Source organism: Sebastes umbrosus, chromosome 1 (genome assembly GCF_015220745.1).
Source record: "Sebastes umbrosus isolate fSebUmb1 chromosome 1, fSebUmb1.pri, whole genome shotgun sequence".
Classification (NCBI taxonomy): Eukaryota; Metazoa; Chordata; class Actinopteri; order Perciformes; family Sebastidae; genus Sebastes; species Sebastes umbrosus.
In genome coordinates this window covers 21,363,263-21,384,436 of record NC_051269.1, presented here as the reverse complement: position 1 = coordinate 21,384,436, position 21,174 = coordinate 21,363,263, and the positions used below count along the sequence as shown (strand labels likewise).

Sequence of the window (21,174 nt, the reverse complement as noted above, 5' to 3'; positions counted from 1 at the left end):
TTAGCTACTTCCCATGTTTCTAATATTTTGCCCAAAATATCGGAAACATCTCTCAATATAATCTATCCAGTACCAAAACCACCAACTACTACGACCTCAATAATAAACATACAGTAGAATTCACCGCTCTGACAGAGTCAGTGTCAAGTAGAATCTATTGCTGAGCTGAATGCCTATTACCTCCAGCTTTGTTTTCTTTTGACCAACCACCACCAACAACAAAAACCTGAGTAAGAACTGTCTACGGACGCTGTCTGGGCTGGCCGCCCAGGTGGAGCTCTCGGTCGGAGCTAGCCGCTGTTGCTGACAGGAGGTAAGCCCCCACAACTCACTGAGAGCCAGCCAGCCTTTGCTTTCGATAGCACACTGTATGTTAGGGAATGAACTTGCCCTAGACACGCCAGAAAACCGAACTAGCAGTCATTCTCATAACAGTAACTAGTTGTACCACAACTTATTTTGACGTTGCATGTTATCGTGGGATTATGTGAGTCCTGAAGGGTTTAATAATTCTCACTAGACATTTGGACAACATTACATAATACTGAACATGCTATGGTGAATAGTAAACGATTTCAGACAGCCAGGTGTATTTTAGCTAAATTCACAGCTTCTCCAAAGCCAGTGGTTCATGATCCAGATCACACACACACACAAACGTAAACCAGCTGTAGACACAACAACAGACTTACTTGGCGTTCTCGTCACACACACCTCCACAGGCGTCGTCTTTGATCTCTGAGACACACACACACAAAGATTTCAGGTGATAGCAGGTTAGAGAAAATATTGAGTGTGGTTACAATTTCACTCTGTGTGTGTGAATGTGTGTGTGTGTGTGTGTGTGAATGTGTGTGTGTGTGTGTGTGTGTGTGTGTCTTACCTATAGAGCAGGAAGAGCCTTTCCAACCTTTATAACAGACACACCCGCCACTTCCTGCCAGACCGTCCTCACATTTCCCGTGGGCACACACACACTCTGCAACACACACACACACAAAGGTTAACAGTGTAGGGCTGTCGCGATCAGTCAGCGTAATCGATGACGTTGACACTGAAAATGCTTCAACATCAATTCAGTCAAATCATATTTTAAACTGATGCATGCTTTTTTAAATCTTTTGTCCTTGTAGCTGCTAAATACACTCATAGAGCAATAAAGAAGCCTGCCTGTTACCTTAGAAATTACATTGAATAAGTGTTTGAAGGGAAAGTTTGATTTTCAACCAGCTCTGTGTAGATGCAGATGAATGGCACCCGCTAACCTGCTCAGAACACACCGCCAAACCTCCCACCACCCAGAACATACCGTCAAACCTCCGCACCGCCGGCATGTTCTGACGATTTACGGTATGCTGCCTTACTACCGTAGTGCTAATCGATAGTGGAATCTATTGAATTTACAAACAGGGGTGAGTGTATGGTAACAATATGAGGATCATATTTTGAAACTCTATAATTAGCGTATTTCGTTGGACCAATATCCCCCAATATCAAAAAAGCTCCCGCTACAGAATACTTGTATATTATACTACTACTCACTCTATACTGTAAGAATATAGAGAGCATATTTTTTGCATGTTCAGAGCTGCAAGTAGCACATCTCGATAGCACATATCAACCTATAGTTTTGCACTTTAATATGTAAACCTTTTTTTTTGCATTTTGTCTTCTGCTGCATTATACAATGACATACAGTTTGTCAAAATAAAATCAACTTAAATTAAATGATCAATTAGATTTTTTGGAGGAAAACTAATCACTTAATCGATTAGTAATTAGTAAAATAGTCGATAGATTAATCAATAGAAAATGAGTCGTTAGTGGCAGCCCTTTAACAGTGCCAGTGTTTCCTCTGTGGTTTAATCTCTCATGTTAAAAACATGACAAATCTCCTCCTGGGTTTTCTTAGCATCATCGGTTAGCATCATAGTTTTGTTAGCGATGTTTATCAGCATTGCTGGTTTGTTAAAGTTGTAGGTTTGTAAGCGTCACGAGTTTCGCAGGTTTGTTTGTCTTGCTGGTGTGTTAGCTGCACAGGTTTTTACCCTCATTCAACAACTAAGTCTAAAAAAGACTGCTCATTTTTTTGGTCAGTCTAATCAAGTAAAGCTCCCTCGGGGTAGACAAACATTATGGCAGACAAAAACTTCAGGCTGTCAGCAGTCTGATTGGCAAATTCCCAAAATATGGATTGCTGATAGCATCATGAATTGCGCATCACTTGTAACCGCTATCTGCTCCGTCTCACGGACTGATTCACAAAAGATATTGCACTAATAATATTACAGTGCAAACACAACCTTAAAATTTTGCAGCTTAGTGTAATTTGCCCCTTTTTGCATCTGACTGCAATTATCCATTTGGCAAAGTATAAACGTGCTTGAGGCCAACGCGTCAGTCGTGAGGGGAGAGAGTCAGCCTGAGCCAGACGTCTTGTCAGGAGGGGCTTGTCAGAGCGCCACTTTTATCCAAACCCCACGAAAGCAATTAAGAGAGAAGAGAGGGAAAGGAGGGAGAGGGAAGAAGTAATTTGTTCATTCATTTATATAATAACTAGGGCTGTCAATCGATTAAAATATGTAATCGCGATTAATCGTATGATTGTCCATAGTTAATTGTGATTAATTGCAAATTAATCGCACATTTGTTATCTGTTCAAAATGTACCTTAAAGGGAGATTTGTCAAGTATTTAATCCTCTTATCAACATTGGAGGGGTCAAATATGCTGCTTTATGCAAATGTATGTATATATTTATTATTGGAAATCAATCAACAACACAAAACAATAACAAATATTGTCAAGAAACCCTCACAGGTACTGATTTTAGCATAAAAAAATATGCTCAAATAACATGGCAAACTTAAGCCCAGCAGACAACAACAGCTATGACTATGACTTGCCCCAAACTGCATGTGATTATCATAAAGTGGGCATGTCTGTAAAGGGGAGACTCGTGGGTACCCATAGAACCCATTATCATTCACATATCTTGAGGTCAGAGGTCAAGGGACCCCTTTGAAAATGGCAATGCCAGTTTTTCCTCGCCAAAATTTAGCATAGGTTTGGAGTGTTATTTAACCTCCTTCCCGACAAGCTAGTATGACATACGTCGGACAGACGTTGGTACCAGACGCTTTAAAACTGAGCCTGCTACAACTTAAAAATCGCAAGTTATGTTAATGCGTTAAATAAATTAGTGGAGTTAAAACAAATTTGCTTTAATGTATTATTATCGCGTTAACTCTGACAGCCCTAATAATAACCTTATTTTTCATTCACTTTTTCTTAGTTTTTTTCCTCACGTATTTTATAAAAATTATATGTAGGTGAGCTCCATTTATATTTCATGACTCACCTGGCATTGTATCCTGTCCCCTCAGTGAGTTTGAGCAGACACTCCTTATACATTTCAGATGGCACCAACTCTCTGAAGACGCTAATAATTTCACTGTAACTGCATTGTGTAGCTGTGGCTATTAGCGCTCATCTTTGCAATGAGGCTCATTTGCGTAGAAAGGGGCAAACTTTGCACCAAATGTTTGCATATTACCCAAATCTCCAAATAGCACAGAAGCACAGAGACGCTATTTGTTGGCAGTGCAGTTAGGGTTGTATTTCACCATTTGCGGGTGCTTTGAGAATTACACAGTTTCTTTTTGTCTTATTTGTGCAGGTTTAGCGGCTGCAAAAGCCGCACAATTTTGTGAATTTGCCCCTCAGCATCTTTATGTGTGTTCAGGAGTGTTTCCGTCAGGATGAGTGTGAGTGTGTGTGTTCCTTACTGGAGGAGCAGTTGACTCCATATCGTCCTGGCTCACAGTCCTCACACGCGGTGCCGTGGAAACCCTCGAAGCAACGGCACTCCCCGTTGCCGTGGTTACCGTCTTGACACTGCCCATGATTTGAGCACCAGCTGCCGACGTCTCCGGGGCATTTGAAGCACTCGTGGCCATAGTAACCGGGGCAACAGGAGTGATCCTGCAGGACAGACATCAGTATTATTACTATTATTACGCCCTTTTCAGAACTGGAATCTGTAACACTTATGACTTCATCTGTTTGTTAAAGTGAGGTTGGTTTTTTTTCAGACATCACAAGACAATATTGGAAAGAGCCACAATGCTCTGTGATATTTGTCAGCTGGTCCACAGAGGGTGGGTTGTCACTGCTGGAGAATAATGATACCAACGAAGAAGAGTCTTTACATTCACTCACAAAAATATATAAAAACAACAAACTATTATATAATCTGTATTTCAGTTTCTGTTGAGGGTTGTATTAGTATCGCCCTGTATTTACCTGATTAGTCTAAGTATTCTCATTGAAAACGTTTTAAAAAGTAAAAAAGAAATCATACTGACAACAGTTTATAATCAGAAAAACATTGTACTTCACCATAATATTCAGCTTTGGTATGAAGTATGATGAAGTATGATGAAGTATGATCGGCAGCAGTTTGAGTGGTAACAGTTGTGGTAGTGTAGTAGCAGCTAGTATTAGCTGGTAACACTAACAACAGCTAATTGTTGCAGGTATTAGTATAGTAGCAGCATTTGCTGTCATTAGAGCAATATTACTACTACTAGTGAAATTACAAATAGCCAAACAGTAGTCAAGAATATTTAAAGCCAACTGGACTTGAGATGAAAGTCAAGGCAAGAGTTAAAAACAGGGTTGAGGCTGAGTGAAAACTGGTAGTAGTTATAGTGGTAGAGCTGTGGTGCTAGTAGTAGTGTTGGCAGACCGTGGTTAACCCAAGACATTTGACGACACAGCCAGGCATTGACTTCCTCCTGGATCCGATTCGCTTCCTGTATTTACAGTTGGATCGCATGTTGGCCGGAAACTTCTCTTTAATCTGCAGTAGAAGACATTAGAGACACAATAGAAACCCAAACTGAGAGCTATTACAGAACACAGGCATCTACAGAGATGACGAGATACACTGATGGCTGAAAAACTACACGTACACAATACAACTCTGACTTTATTTTGGCAATTAGAGCCTACTCAAGAAGTAAACACATGACACATAGAAACAGATTTCTTCCAGTGTGTGGTGCAAATAATAACAGCAACGCCTGTACAGCACACCGTGGTTAAATGTCATCCAGTCCTCTTAACCAAAATGTTCTTTTTGGTGTTTGATTTAACTCTTTAGTCATTTTTGGAGCCAAAGATCGTGTCTCTGGATAAAGCTTCACAGGTGTTCATGTTATTGCATCCACCCTCTTTGAACTATGCTCGCCCCAGTGTGATGACATCATCACGCATTGCGCGTAAAGCGTAAAGGCTCTGCAAGTTGTCGCAGTGCTTGGTTGTGCACCTCTGAAATTTTGGCTGGACTGCAGAGGGCCAGCCTTACAAACGCAAGTCTGTCACTGAGTGACTGACTGACTGAGTTAAGAAGTTACCCGATTGGTCGGCTGTGTATTCGAGTATCCTCATTGGCCGTTGCTCTTTTAAAATGAAAAGGCGGGGAACAGTCCCTTACGCAACCAGTCCAATCAACAATCCAGCGCTATGCGTTCGGCTGACGAATAACAGAAAGTTTACGAGTAGGCCGCAATGTCGTTTCCTGTTTGAAATGGCAAGCAGAAAACCAAGGACCAATCAGGTGCTTACCACGATAGGGTAAGTCACCGCTTGAATGGCCAGTTGAGTGGAGCAGCGCGTCCCCTAGTGTCCTTGCCGGACCTGGTGGACATGTACTGCTGGATTTAACATTATAGAAATGACCACTGACTATTTGTGTAACAATTTAGCCACAAATTCACAGACTGACCATACACAGTCCAGACATATACTCAGTTTGGAGTCTTGTAACTAGGCACCCCGCTGTGTGACCGAACTTTTCAGACATGACTGACACAATAAGATAAAAGCCAATCACTTAAATTAAGAAGTAAAATAATGAATTAGAAAGACTGCCACTTTGTTTTTAAATGCTTTAAAAACAGATAAGAACAAATATTTTGCCAACCGAATTAAAAGCATTTAACCTTTCAACCTTCATTTCATTATAATACATTTAATAATTTGACTACTTTCTTTACAGGGATTGTATAAAGGCGATAAAGTATGTCCATTAATATGAGATATGAGTTTACAGTTAATCACAATTCCTCTCTGGCACTGAGGAGTTTGGTCTATGGTGTTTTGCCGGTATCACTTGTTGACTTGCTTCTTCACAGAATCTTTTGTTTGTGTGCCCTCTGGCGTTTCGGAGAATACTGCAACAAACAAGGCATTGAGCATAAACACCTTTGTGCGTGCTCGTAGCTCGTGCGCCATCTGTGGAGGCCTGCCCCACGGTGCCTCGTGCGAGTATAACCAAAGCAAAACAGTTTTCTTACTGGTTTGTAGTTGAATAGGCATCGAGGTGGTCCTTCACAGTCTGTACACCTTCCCTGGAGACAAGGACAGAGAGAGAACAGAGGGGGTGGAATGCATAATCCAGCCATCCTGACAATAAACATCTGCATCTGCTGCAAAGTCTCCCCACTGCCAATATAATGATTTTGTCCAAAAGGGAAAATTAAATACTTGGAGCAAATGTGCTGAAATATAGGAATAATGCTTCAAATGTAAATAAACAGTTGAAAGAACACACTCCTCAGCCAGGAAATGCATTAAAATCTGCCTCAAAAAATAAAGTTTAATGTGGTTAGTTTGTTTATAGCCTAACGTTAGCTTTTTACTGCTGGCGATTGCATTCACGCTTCAAAAATTATAAAAGTGGTTTTCATTTGTGGAGATTATTTTACTGAACAAAACGTGTAAGTATTATAAATGTTTGTTTGCCACAGAGCTTATTTTCTGCAACAATCCAAAACCCAATGGAAAATCCCATTGGATTTTTATCCAGGGAACCCAGGGTAATGCTAACTTCCTGGTTGGCCTTCAAAAATACATCATCGCTGGAGCACTTGAGCCTTGTCGTCGTACTTCGCTGTGATTGGCTCAGTTGTTTCAGAGCGATGAGAGCAGCGTTGTGACTGGCTGAGAGCAGATTTATTAGTCACCTCACCCTCTGATCTATATTCACCTTCACCCAGCTGTCTATCATTCTATCAATCCATCCTGTCATTGATCCATTAATCCATCTATCTATTCTTTTTTCCATTCATTAATTTCCTTCATCCACCTTTCCATCACTCTCTCCATCCTTACGTTGAACTGCAGGTAGACCTGTTTGCTGCATCTGTTGCGTTGGATTTTGAGGACCTGTGGGAGGACTATGATGACGCCCCTCTGCGTCTCAATGAAAGTGCCGTCAAGAGGAACGTTGTTCACAACTGTCTGGAGGACGAGAAACAAATCAGACTCACTCCGCCTGACTGGTAAAGATTTACACATTAGAAGACCATACTACTGTGTTTGCATGTTTTAGCACAAAAACAATGAATCTTTTATACTTCACTAAACATGTGTGTCATCTGTCAAATCATCCACTCAGTTTTTAGATTGATTTCCTTCTTTCCAGATATCCATCAGTTCATTTCTATGAAAATAAACTTCCAGAGACTTGCTGCATTGTTAGCTGGATTATCGCGATGTCACGAGATCACGTGAGAATCGAGGGATCAAATGTCGCATCAGTTATATCAGAACTGCAGAGTATTTCTGCACTGAAGGCGATGTTCTCGCCTTCAGTTAGTTTTGCTTTCATTAGTTTGATTGACAAATGGTTCATCCAATCACCTGCCAAGTATTTTTTGAAAATGCCCTTTCCCAAACAGTTTCTAATGACGGCTTCTCAGATGGTTCTGTGAAAGAAACCATCTGATGGGGTCAGGTTAGGTTTTAGAACTCACCGCTCTGAACTATACCAGACCGTGGGATGGTTTTCTCTCTCGGTGATAGAAGAGAAAGACACCACCTCCTTTTTGTTTATAAAGTATTGGTAGTCAAGTTACCCTTCTACCTCACTTCTCTTTTAAAACTCAAAACCATTTGTCATCATACAAGCTCACAGGAATTGTTATCCCTTGAAACTCCTCAGATCAATACTGAGCTTGGTAAATTAGCTTTTAGTTTTTTTCGCACCAAATAAATGGAATAAATTACAAGAGGTACTGAAATTAGACAGGTATGTGTTGGTAGATCAGTTTAAGTGTATGCTAGATGATATGGTTGTTCTTGCTTTGGTTAATTCACAGACATGGTTGTTATTTATTGTTTTTATTTCACAGCTCTACATTTATTGTTTTTATTGTAGTTGTTGTATGTCCTTCCTTCTTATATACTGTATATCCTTCTACTAGTGTGGATGTGGTTTCAGGACATTGCTGTAAAAGAGCTCAGTCAATTCTCCCTGAATAAATAATGGTTGATGATGATTTTGCTGTTGTGCAGCTGTATCTCAGGCCTCATGTACTGTAACTTCGACCATAATAAATGTGTCTACATGTTGACTGGGATGGATTATTTCTCTGCATTTTGATTTTCACAGAAATTAACTGAAACTTGTGGCTACCGGGAAGAAAATCATCTAAAACCTGACGGGAATGCAAAAAGCAGCAGCATGTTCCTTAATTGAACAGACGAGTCTTCAACGTTTCGGTGTTCACATGACTGTCCGGCTATTATTACCTGGTTGTTGTTGTTTAAGTGGAACTGGACCTGGTAGTCGTTGCCCAGCAGTGTGCTTTTCAACGTGCCGTCAGACAGGTGGTCGGGGAAGAGCAGTTCATTGAGAATCACATGGTACTTGAACACATCAGAGTCCTAGACAAACAGACAGACAGAGGAAGTGAGTTAAAGAATAATTCTGGTCTATCGATAATCACATCTCTGACATGTCTGTTGTTGTGTCAAATGGCAGCTGTTTCCACTGTTGGAAAAACAACTGCCCAATCAGAACGTATTACATGAAACGAGGATGTCTTCTTCATGTGCCAGAGCCTGAGAAATGTCTCTAAGTGTGGATGAGATGTTTGCAGCTGTACAGGTTGTTGTAAGTTAAGCTAGACGGATGTTTTGTTATTAGTTATAGTTTATATTTTTTATTTTATTACTTTTCGTCAAACCTTTCCCCCTAGCAACCCGCCTCCTCAGTTCTTGTATCATGCCATAACTCGGCCACCGTTTGTCTGTTACTACAACTACAACTACAGCATATATATGTTTTTATAACCCGCCAAAAAATAAATTTAAAAAGAGCTATTGCATATCAATAAAATAAATAACACAAAAAAATCTAATCCTATTGGAGTTGGCACCTTGCCGTGGTGGATTAGATTGTGAGTTTCTCTTTTTTTGTCATTTATATTTTTATTCAATTTTCCATATTAATTATACAGAAATGTGGATGATACATATGTGATATAAGAGGATTCATAGTCAACTAAGGCAGAAAGCAAAACAATAATAGTACAGAAAGAACTCGGTGACCCTGTGAGCTATTCCGACAGGAGAATGATCTTAGTTTCCTTGTAGTTTCAACCAAGTGGGCTTGGTCACAGGTTAGAGACCAGACAAATATCAGCTCCCTTGCTCAGATTTGAAGGCCATTGCAAAATATTTTTGTTTTTTTAACCTGAAGCGCCAACCCAAACTAAAAATTTCAATCCCAAACTTTATCCAGTGATTGTCAATTTTACTGCTGATGAAAAGAGGTACTGTATATAGTGATGGAAAGCTGAAGATCCTGCCGTTCTATAGGTGTATTGGTTGTCATTCTATCATGAAGGTAAGGGGGTGAACTTTGACCCTGAAGTGTCCATGCTCCTTTTATTTGGCTTTCACATTTTTCTCAGGTTAAAAGTTTGTTAAAAGCATCCTTAAAAAAATAAAAAGAGGAAAAACATGTTTGTGATCTTCTGACATCTGATCTAATCAGTTTGAACACACTTTGGAAATCATCAAGACTCATTTTTGTGTTCATTTTTGTGTCATATCTATATCTTTTCATAACATATACCATATATATGTAAATGTACCTGTAATTTCTATTTTATTTGAAGTGAACCACAATATCACTCTATATTTCAGCTGCTTGGCAGTAATGTTAGCTGACCAAACGAAGGTCTCTCCATGAACATGATTTAGATCTGATCATAGTGTTGGCTTTTCCTGCCTAAGTGCAGGCTGAGGCAGCTCCATCACTTCACAAGACACGGAAAACCTCTGTTGGTCTGGAGGAGCTGTAGCAGTTATTTCTGCACAAACGTCCACTGTACATTCACTAGATATTCTCAGAGCTAAACTAACTCTTCTGCAGTGTGGAGTGAGCGCGCGTTCACGTCTAGAGGTGGAGCGAGCTGAGCTGTCTGAGTGAAGGCAAGCAGGCAGAGGAGGAGGGTACAGCGGCTACATGCGAACGTGCATATGCGAGCGCGCATGTGTGCCGACCCGCTACATTTATACGCTTACAAAGTTACAAACAGTCCCTTTAGGAGGCCTTAAAAATCGATCAATCTAGCGAGTTAGTCTGTAAATTGAACAGCAAAAGAAAAGTATTGGCCTCGCAGCGCTGTTCCAATAGTTTTTGAGGGGACTGTAAACCTATGTCTGTGCGAAATGTGCTGCTTTTATAGCAAAATGCACAATTGTAATGAATATTTCAGCTTAGCTGCCCCACTATTGGGGAAATATTAGAAATACTTATTTTTCCTCTCGAAGGGGCGTGTTGTTGTCTGTGTTTGATTGACTGCAGCTGGCAGGCTGCCAGAGTGTCTGTAACACTGTTGTGAAGGAGAGACAAAGTAAACAAACTTTCTCTGTAGCCTACATGTCATGTGCAGACAGCCTGTTGTCAGTGGGACCAAACCAGCACCTTACTGGGCTAAAGTGATATATGCACATTATGCAGGTATGTTTACATGATGTTTAATATGCTGCAGCTGAGCAGCTAATTGTGCAGCTTTCCCCGGTGAATGTTTGTTTGATCGCTCGTTCAATATGCTAAGGTGCAGCACAAGACATGTATTCATGTTGGTAAATCAGGTAAGACATGAGCATGAAAGCTAATGTGTGTTGTTGTTCAGAGTCTGTGGCTCTTGTGTTGTGCAGCTGCTGTATCGCTCAGGGTGACCATCTGCTCTGCCCGTGATCGCTGATGTTGCTGCTCCATTCAAATATGGTCACAATTAAGCAATTTGATTGGCTGTATGGAAACAAGTTCTCCATCTACGTAGAACAGCACTAGCTCATATTATCTGGACCTACCAGGAGGGAGGAGTCGGTCCTGTTGAGGTGCTGCCTGATGGCATCATCTGTTGGCAGCAGGAGGGTGAAACCTAACGCCTGCAGATCTTCTGACAGATTGTACATCTGTGAAAAAACACACACACTAAAACACACTGAAAAAACCTAACAAGGTTGAGTTCAGACAGCTAAACAGACAGACAGATGTCTTACCAGAGCGTGCTGTCTGAACAGAGTGAAGGTGGAAGAGGAGTTCAGGAAGGCCATCAGGCTGTGGGGCTCTGGGGGGAGGTCTGAGCTGGACGGGGCCAGAATCTGATTATGACCCAAACAAATAAACAAACAAAAAAGACAGGTTTTAAGTTCATTAAATGTTTTTGTAGGAACCAAAAGGACTCTAATTTTACCCACAAAGGACTCTCTTAAACTTTCTATTTATATCACGTTTAAGGTCTAATTTATTTCCTCCGCCTCCTGATCCAACAACCCGGGTAAGGGAGGTGTGTGTGTGGAGGTGAACAGTCCTCTGTTCCATATCAATCTATTATTACTATCATTTTTACTATTCTCCAGAGATTCCATGATAACAAATGAAAAAATCCTTCTCACTCGGAAATGAGTTTCATTGGGCCTCTAATGACACTGTTGTCTATCAGTTCAACATACCAGTTTGCCATGAAACTTGCTGTGGATGTTTATGAACTCCAGAGGATGAATCCTTTTAACAACCCCATGATCTTTCCTCTAGCGTCAGCATCAGGACAAACTAGCTCCTATGTAACTGGTAAAGCTCTAAGAATAACCAGTATGTTGTTTGCACAACTCGGCCTCCTGGCAGTTAAGACTCTTACCTGGTCTATGATGTGAATGTAGCCGTTGATTGCAGGCAGGTTCGGGGTGAGAATGGAGGCGTTTCCAATGTGGAGCACCTGGAACACAACGACAACAGTTAAATACAGTATACACTGCATGTGTGTATCTGTGTGTGTCTATCTAACTCAGAACTAAAATCTGAAAATTTGTCTGATGTGATAGTGATATTTTTGACAGAGTACCAGACACTCTCAAATTGTGTGTAATTAATGTCTGATCTGCTTAGGCGGTAGTTCATTACACCGTCTACACCTGGGACTGAGCTCTCCAGTGTCTGTGAGTGAAGCTGAGCTCAGAAGAGGAATGTATCATAGATCATCATCATAGAGATCACCAAGGTCAGAAAATAATTATAATGTGATGCTGCATAGACATATTCAATAATTAAGTAACAAGATTTTAAAACATTTACTTGGGCTGACAAATTAAATGATTTATTACAGTCCTGCGACAGCCACAGATGCCAAGATCTTTATCCTTTTTTTGTCAGAGCATTTGATTTATTGATTGCTGTCGGGATGTAAAGACAATTTCAACAAATGCAACAAAAATGTTTTTTAAATTTATTACGTACCCTACCTTTAATATTAATAAATACTTAAATGTTCAGTAATGGAAAAGGAATGGTTTAGACTTGTGGAAGATAATTTGTGTCCGATTTAGTTTTAGTCAGAATTTGAATGGAATTATATGACCTCTCCTTTCATCTTGCCGTTATGTTACTTTCCCTGCCTGGGGTCGCTGTCCTGCACATGCATACCCTGTAACATGTGTATGTGGCCAAAAAATCTGTGTTCTCCAGGAGAGATCTAGCTGAGGAAACCAGGTTTCTCATTAACATTAAGTTTAAATAAATCCACTTACTGAAGAAAGCTGACACTAACTTGTGCTCACTGGCCGTAACCAGCTGCCCGTGCTATAGACAGAGACGCTGCACAGAGGTGTTGGCCGGATGGCTGCACTGTTGTTTGCCATGAAATGGTCCAAAAATGCAACTCCTCCTAAAACCACGACCTGTGGTCTTGATGTTTCTGTTTGCTGGTTGCTCGTTGTTCCATGATACACTGTCAAGATATGTGTAGCCTACATTTCAAAAGACACTGGTTTATTTTTATTTAAATGGCACCAAACAATCAGCACTGCACAAAGGAATCTGCAGGTATGGATTTCCTGCCTGCTCGCTGTAGATTTGTCTACAGCACAAACCACAGTGCTGCAGTGCAACGGCAACTCCCACATGGACGTGTATTGACACATGAATTGTTGCAGATGGCAACGGCTGCAGAAGAGACGGCACTAAGAATGACACGGACACCCGTAATACACCTGTGGTATTTGGAATGATGAGATGAAGATGAAAAATGAAAAGCGCCTTCTGTGTGCCCTCTTGACTTAACTCGTTGGCTTGCTTTCCTCACTTCCGTTTCTTTTTTCGTGCACTGATTCACTTAAGCTGAACCGCCAATCAGAGTGATTTCTCTCACCGACGAGCCCCACCGCCAATTCAACATGCTGGATCGGCCGAAAAACCTCCGTCACGGGCAGACTAGAGCCGACGGTGCGGGATACAGCGAAAAAAACTAGGCCGACAGACGCTCACCGACAGCCCCAAACTGTCCAACGACGGGCCGTCATCTTGCTGTGTCAGGACCTCTAGTAAATCCATCTAAATGTGTAGTCAGTCAGTCTGTAACAATTACCCCATTCTTACCCCGCTGATGTTGCTGATCTCCCAGTAGGTGTTGGGGTTCAGTGTGGGCAGCCTGCTGCCCACCAGTCCCTCCAGGTCTTCTACAGAGTAGATCCCCTGCAGGAAGTGAGCCCTGCAACCAGGAAGAGCAAAAAATAGATGGTTATGACTCATTTCACTGAACACAAACTCACAACTTGCTCCTGGGATATTGTGGCTGTGGCTTCAAGCCTGAAGGATCTGCATTTCATCACGTTTAATGTTCCAGAGGTGAACAGTGTCGTCCAATATTTACACCATGACAGATCAAAACAGGGTCACAACTTCCAGTGAATACATCCCTGTGATCCTTCTTTAAACAACTAGACTCAATTGTAATCCCTTTTTATGGGACTACAAAACACATAGAATTGGCAAGAAACACCTTTGCAAATCTAAAAGGAGATCCAAACTTTTATATTATTGGGCTTCAAACATTAGAATTATGACATACTGGCAATGTAACACAGCAACTCCTCAAAACTGGCTTGAAATGGTACAGGAGGCATGTCAACCTTACTCTACAGTATATGTGCCATCCTTCTGAAACCTTACATAATAAGTATTGTATTCATATATACATATACTGTATATAGGAATCCATTGGTACCAACCATGTCATACTAGCTTGTCGGGAAGGAGGCTAAATAACGCTCCAAACTTGTGCAAAATTTTGGTGAGGAAAAACTGGCATGGCCATTTTCAAAGGGGACCCTTGACCTCTGACCTCAAGATATGTGAATGAAAATGGGTTCTATGGGTACCCACGAGTCTGTCCTTTACAGACATGCCCACTTTATGATAATCACATGCAGTTTGGGGCAAGTCATAGTCAAGTCAGCACACTGACACACTGACAGCTGTTGTTGCCTGTTGGGCTTGAGTTTGCCATGTTATGATTTTAGCATATTTTCTATACTAAATGCAGTACCTGTGAGGGTTTCTGGACAATATTTGTCATTGTTTTGTGTTGTTAATTGTTTTCCAATAATACATATATACAAACATTTGCATAAAGCAGCATATTTGCCCACTCCCATGTTGATAAGAGTATTAAATACTTGACAAATCTCCCTTTAAGGTACATTTTGAACTAGTAAAAAATGTGTGATTAATTTGCGATTAATCACAACTAACTATGGACAATCATGCGATTAATCCTGATTAAATACTTTAATCGATGGACAGCCCTTAAATATATAGTTTCATATTCAAGCACAAACTAAAAAACAAACAAAGTACTGCTACGTTCCTGAGCGTAGTGAGCAACGTTTGAGTGTGTGTGTGTGTGTGTGTGTTACACATGTCTAATCAGTGTGTGAGGTGACTGACCGCAGGAAGTGAGGCAGGCGGTGTCGGGTGGTCCAGAACGACCTCTGATCTGAAGTCATGTTCCTCATAGCTTCTCTGGACGGAACCAACAATGTGACGTTCTCATTCAGTTCCTCAGAGAAGCGACTGTACTTCTGACAACACACACAATTACAACTTATTTACAACTTAAAAATAACTTATTTATGTAATTTATCTTTAGTGTTTTTTGTTAAAACACTAACCTGTCATATTATTACAGTAGCTACATCTACTTTGAAATGAAAAGTTCTACGTTTTACAGCCTTTTTTATGATTTTGGCTCATTTAACATTAAACAGACCAGCAGCGTATTTCAGAACCTACATGTACATTTAGATTAGACTAGATAACTACTTTATGGGAAACTAGTTACCAGCTAAGTTTAAATATAGCTTGAATGCAGTTTGGAAGTTACACTAGAACTTAAAGTAAACTGAAAACAGGGTGCAACACACAAGTTAGTTGTGAGTAACTACAGTATAGAGCAGTGAGTCTGATTCTGACATACCTGAGTCAGTAGGTTGAAACTGGCCAGCTTTACGATCATGTCCAGCTCCTACAAACACATGCGCACGTAAACACACACACACACATACACACACACACACGCACACACAAACACACAGTTATTATTATTATTATTGTCAGAGTCACCATTGAAGTGTTGCTCAAGCACTTGTGACGTAATGTTATTAAAAAGCACTGGGAACTTGCTAACGTCATTTTTTAAACAGAACAGGGTGAAACAAAAACATGATTCTTTGATGCTTCACCGGTGAAGGTGTCGTGCTTCATTTTGAAGCTTCATGTCAATGGCTTCCATTGAAAATGACTTGTAGCCTGTTCCTGTGTCACTCGTAGTGTGAACGCAGTATCAGAGTGGACGGAGTGTTTTTGTAGTTCCAACAACTCCAACAGAGTGAGATGTCTTCTCGCTAGTGGATCGCTTAACATCAGTTTCAGGAGTCGCATTCTCCCAGTTTAACTATCATTCATATCGTATCAATAATTTAAGCAGATCATTCTAACAGTTTTGAACCATGACCTCCAGTATTTGGGTTAAATAACTTAAAATGTAAAATAAGGTGTGCCAAAGCAGTAAGCTACAGCTGTTATTTCAATGTGTCAGATACACATTTAGTCAACATTTCATATCTTCTGCTGCTATGTAAATATAAGTAACGGACCAGACTTGATATGGGCAGATTTTTTTTTTAATCAATATTACCAATCAATATTAAAGCAGCAGTGGGTAGAATTGGAGCAAATATGATTAAAAAAAGGTATTTTTATAAAACGGTTCCTAATGGCATCTGCAAGATTTCACAGACCGGAGGAAACAACCAATCAGAGCTGATCTGGAGCCTGCCGTTGTTGCAGCTGTCAATTACTCACAAACGCCGATCAAACGGTCAAACTAGGCAGCGCTGATCAAATATGAATCAATATTCTGTTTGAGTCTGAGGGGTTTGAGGCGAGATATAGGCATTACAGTAACAGAATATTGATCTGAGTTTACAAGTGATTGACAGCTGCCCCCATTGAATGAACAGCCAATAGGAACGCTCTCTGGCTGAGATGACCTGTGAATGGACAAAGTTTTTTTTAAAGCCTGAAAACAGAGCCATGAGGAGCTGCAGAAGTCTAGTTTCCTCTCAGAACACTTGAATTACAATATGCTTAAAGGTTATTATGGAATTTTTGGCCAATGACACCAAAAACATTCTGCCTACTGCAGATTTTAAGGACTCACATCAGGACCAGAGCCAATAACACCAAGATCCCCATATTATGCTGGTGTGAATACTCGCCTCCAGTAATGCTCCGTAGCAGATGGTTCCGTCTCCAGCGTAGCCGTCAGGACAGGTACAGGTGTGAGCTCCACCGTCCTTAGAGGGCTCACACTTTGCCTGACAGAGTGTGCAGCAGAAAGGGATCATGGGAAATGTATCTAACCTACTAAAACCACAGCAATTACACAACAATGACCAATTCTCAGTAGTCATGTTTTATAAATGAGTTTTCACTCATAACACAAATAACCATGTTGCACATAAAATTCTTCAGATGAAGAATCAAAACTTTAATCTCAATGCCCTGGTTACTCCACAGACATTAACAGTGTTGATAAATATTATCATTGAGAAGTATTGACCAAAAACTGTCTCTCTCCTTACAGAATGAGACAGGGCATTGTTTCAGCCATACCTTTTATTAAGCACCACAATCCATTAAAGTGGAGGCAGAAGTCTGAGCAGCAGAGATCTTACTTTCTATGTTTACTTTTGTTTGGACTCAAAGACATGCACTTGAAGTAATTTATGTAAAAACTGAAGCTTATTTGGTTTTAGCAGTTTCACAAATCTCCACAGTAGTGGTAATGAGTGTGAAGTTAGCATAACCCACAGTCAGAAACCCATCCTTTAAAACCTCAGTGAATTAAACCCAATCTTTCGTCATGCTGACATGATATTTGATACAAATACTTTGTGTGCGTGTGTGTGTGTGTGTGTGTGTGTGTGTGTGTGTTTGTGTGTGCGTGCGTGCGTTTACCAGTTCATGGCAACCTCCATGTTTCTTGTAGCAGGGGTTAACGAGTTCACACACAATACCGTTCCCACTGTAACCTGTTTTACAAATACAGTCACTCTGCAGAAACACACACACACACAGATAAACAGACATACACATAAACAAATTGTTCTTAACAGTCTTCTACAATATGTACAGTGAGGCAGCTCATTATTAATCATATACACAATAAGAGATGATCAGAATGAAAGAGAACAGAGTTGGACGGGGGGGTAGCGTAGTGACACATATCTCTGTGAGTTGATGTGGATCATTACATTTGTTAAAATAGAAGCATGAGACAGAAGAGTGAAAACATCCAAATGCTTTAGAAAACACTGACAGAGTCAGTTGACCTTTAGAACGACAAGGGCAGCTGGGCAGAGGGGACAGGGCATCAGGGAGAAAACAAGAGCAAAAAGGGAAAGTGAATTCTTTTAAGGAACTGTTAATAGTCGTTTAATTCATGATTATTAACTAATGCTTATTATCAATCATTAATTGTTAGTAACTGACCTGTCCAGGTCCGATGTAGATACAGTTGCCTTTGGGGCTGCAGCCTCCTCGACTCTCCAGCTGACAGTTGTTGATCTCCACACAAACTCTGCCGTCACCTTTCCAACCCTCGATACACACACACGATGCGTTACCTGGACCCACATACACACACTCTGCCTGTAGAGAGGGAGGGAGGGAGAGGGAGGATGTCTTATAAAGGCATTTTCGGTTTTATAATGAGCAAAGATTAGTTTCTGTCGGTTTATCATTATTATTTGATATCTGCTGATGAATTAATATGAACAGAGCTGATCCAGGACACACTGACACGTGTCTGTTTATGCTCTGCACAGATGTTTAGTTCTCTTTGCATCACTCTTGTGAGATTCGTGGTTCTGTGTTCAGGGAGGTGATTTTTCTTTTGGCTAAAGGGGATCTAGATTGACTGTTTTGGAGAGCAGGGCAGGGCCTTTTCCTTTTTTTCTTTAAAACACATTTCCATAGATTTGCCTTCCTGTGTGACCATTAGACTTATTTGTTTGCATAAAGCAGCTCAGTGCTATTATAATGTTATTCGGTAGCTCAGTTTAAAAATAGATAGTGGCAAAAATATTTGGTAAATGGAAAGCATGATTTTGTTTTCCCAGTGGGCTACCTCCAGTTCTGAAAAGTGAAGCCAATGTAGAAGAGCCTTAGACTTGCATTCTTTCTAATAGCCAGCAGGGGGCGACTCCTCTGGTTGCTAAAAGAAGTCTGATTGTATAGAAGTCTATGAGAAAATGACCCTACTACTCACTTGATTTATTACCTCAGTAAACATTGTAAACATGAGTTTATGGTCTCAATCGCTAGTTTCAAGTCTTCTTCAATACAGCATGATGTTCATTTTGTAAATTATGGTCCCATTTAGAGTCAGATAGACCATAAAGCAGGGTATGCTTTAGGGCGTGGCTACCTTGTGATTGACAGGTCGCTACCACGGCGTTGTTCGGTCTGGGAGATGTCCTTTAACCCTTTCACAGCGTGTATTCAGTTCATGAAAGTTAATTATATCCTTTTTGGTTGCCTAAAAATGTCTTATTCAGTGTTCAGTTGTGCTCAGCTCCACCCTCTCGTGTCACTTCTGGTTGCAAAAACCCAAGATGGTGACGGCCAAAATGCCAAACTCAAGGCTTCAAAACAGCAGTCCAGAAACCAATGGGTGACGTCACGGTGACTACGTCCACTTCTTATATACAGTCTATGGTTTTTCCATACATTTGACAGTTGCTAATTTCACCTCTAATGTGCTCATTGGTGGTTATTGTGAAAATAACTGCTGCATTAAGAAGATATAAAATTAAAAAAAGGATATTAACTGTTTGAATTCTTTGTTTTGACATTATTGATTAATGATGAAATGAAGGGAGGTTTAAATGGTTATTCCCATCCGCACGCACGCACGCACGCACGCACGCACGCACGCACGCACGCACGCACGCACGCACGCACGCACGCATGCACGCACGCACACACGCACACGCACACCCAAACCCAATGAGTCTTACGTTGGTGTGGCAGCCTCCTCGGTTGTTCTTCAGGCAGGGGTTGATGGGAGAGCAGGAGTGACCGTCACCCTCATATCCATCCCTACACAAACACCTGGTGCAACACACACAAACACAGCTTTTTGATGAGCAAACTCACCAGCTGTTGAAGTAACAGGAGAGTGACTGGTGTTGATCACCTATGAACCCATTGAAGAATTTCCCATCTGATTGCACATCAGAGAGGAAAGAGCTGCAGTAGTCCAGGTGCCTCCCTAGTGAGGATGATGATGTGCAGGAGGAATCTACAAAAGCTACTGCTGCCAGGTTTGGTGAGAATGTGACAGTTCATCATCCAGCGTCACCCCTCAAGTTTCTCGCTGTCCAAACTGACACCATCAAACAGTGTTGTCATGGTGATGGAGAGGTCTCCGTGCAAGCATCCTTTCCCGTGAAAAGACTTTAGGTGGTGCCTTGAGATCCACTCCGAGATATCTGCCAGGCAGGAAGTGAAGCCTCCACCTTAAGGTGCTTTCAGACAACGAGGTCTCTGCCTGTAATGTTACTTAACATTAACAGTTCTCGGATGGAAACGAGACTCTACATACACGCAAGGGGCTCTGTGAGGCTGTACTAAAGCACAGTGGTGCTTTAAACAAAACATGCCAACATGCTCAGAATAATGCTAGCATGTTGATGTTCTTTCACTTTAAACAGACATATTGTACTTATGTTGAATGCTATTTTTTATTGCATTTTTTAATTCTATATTTATGCTTCTTGACTCTTGTAGTACTTTCTTTGATTTTTATTTATTTTATTAATAAGTTTATTGTTATGCACCAACCACCAAGGCAAATTCCTTGTATGAGAAGTCTTACTTGGCAAAAAACCTGATTCTGATTTTCCCAGGTGTAATGTTTACCATCTTAAGTTTAGTGTGTTGGCATGCTAAATGTGTAAACTGGCACTAAACACAAAGTATAACTGAGGCTGATGGGAATGTCATTAGTTTTGCATATTTGGTCATAAACCAAAAGACTTTTCACTCAGAACCACAAATGTCAACCTCGTATTGGCACTACAGAAAAAGTCAGGGGATCACCAAAGCCATTAGGATTCATCTTCTGGAAACCAGGAATGTCTGTACAAAATGTCATGGCAATCCAACATCTGGACCAAAAAGTCACAGATGAAAACTAAAGACTTAAAAGTGATAAATGCGAGATTGGGAGCATTTTTCTATTGCCTCCGCACTAGGGTTTAATCCTGGGAAACAGGATTCAACTGTGCTGCCTTCTTGGCCAGGTAACCATCGTGAAATAGATTTTATCTCGATTAGTTTTACCTGGTTAAAAAAGGTTAAATAAAAATAAGTAAATGTCAACACTGTTGCCGTTATTTGCACTGTTAGCATTGTCAGACGTCGCCATGTTGAGAGCCGTGTGGAGGCACTAGATATGCTCTG

The 21,174-nt window shown here is 40.8% G+C and overlaps 1 protein-coding gene across 3 annotated transcripts in view; it reads right to left on the bottom strand.

Moving 5' to 3' along the window:
- Window positions 1-21,174, bottom strand: part of stab1 (stabilin 1) — a 102,303-nt gene that overhangs the window by 41,286 nt on the left and 39,843 nt on the right. For all 3 annotated transcript variants that reach the window (XR_005208959.1, XM_037785967.1, XM_037785978.1), the window contains 17 exons: window positions 19,728-19,821; window positions 18,199-18,357; window positions 17,665-17,760; window positions 16,923-17,021; window positions 15,620-15,667; window positions 15,091-15,224; window positions 13,741-13,852; window positions 12,008-12,085; window positions 11,370-11,471; window positions 11,178-11,282; window positions 8,601-8,735; window positions 7,179-7,307; window positions 6,362-6,415; window positions 4,750-4,863; window positions 3,788-3,983; window positions 884-979; window positions 693-738 (listed from right to left, as the gene is read on the bottom strand). Coding sequence is in view for 2 of the 3 variants with exons in the window: in XM_037785967.1 (XP_037641895.1) it covers window positions 693-738; window positions 884-979; window positions 3,788-3,983; window positions 4,750-4,863; window positions 6,362-6,415; window positions 7,179-7,307; window positions 8,601-8,735; window positions 11,178-11,282; window positions 11,370-11,471; window positions 12,008-12,085; window positions 13,741-13,852; window positions 15,091-15,224; window positions 15,620-15,667; window positions 16,923-17,021; window positions 17,665-17,760; window positions 18,199-18,357; window positions 19,728-19,821 (1,797 nt within the window). In the remaining variant the exon portion in view is untranslated. The remainder of the gene's footprint in view (window positions 1-692; window positions 739-883; window positions 980-3,787; window positions 3,984-4,749; window positions 4,864-6,361; window positions 6,416-7,178; window positions 7,308-8,600; window positions 8,736-11,177; window positions 11,283-11,369; window positions 11,472-12,007; window positions 12,086-13,740; window positions 13,853-15,090; window positions 15,225-15,619; window positions 15,668-16,922; window positions 17,022-17,664; window positions 17,761-18,198; window positions 18,358-19,727; window positions 19,822-21,174) is intronic.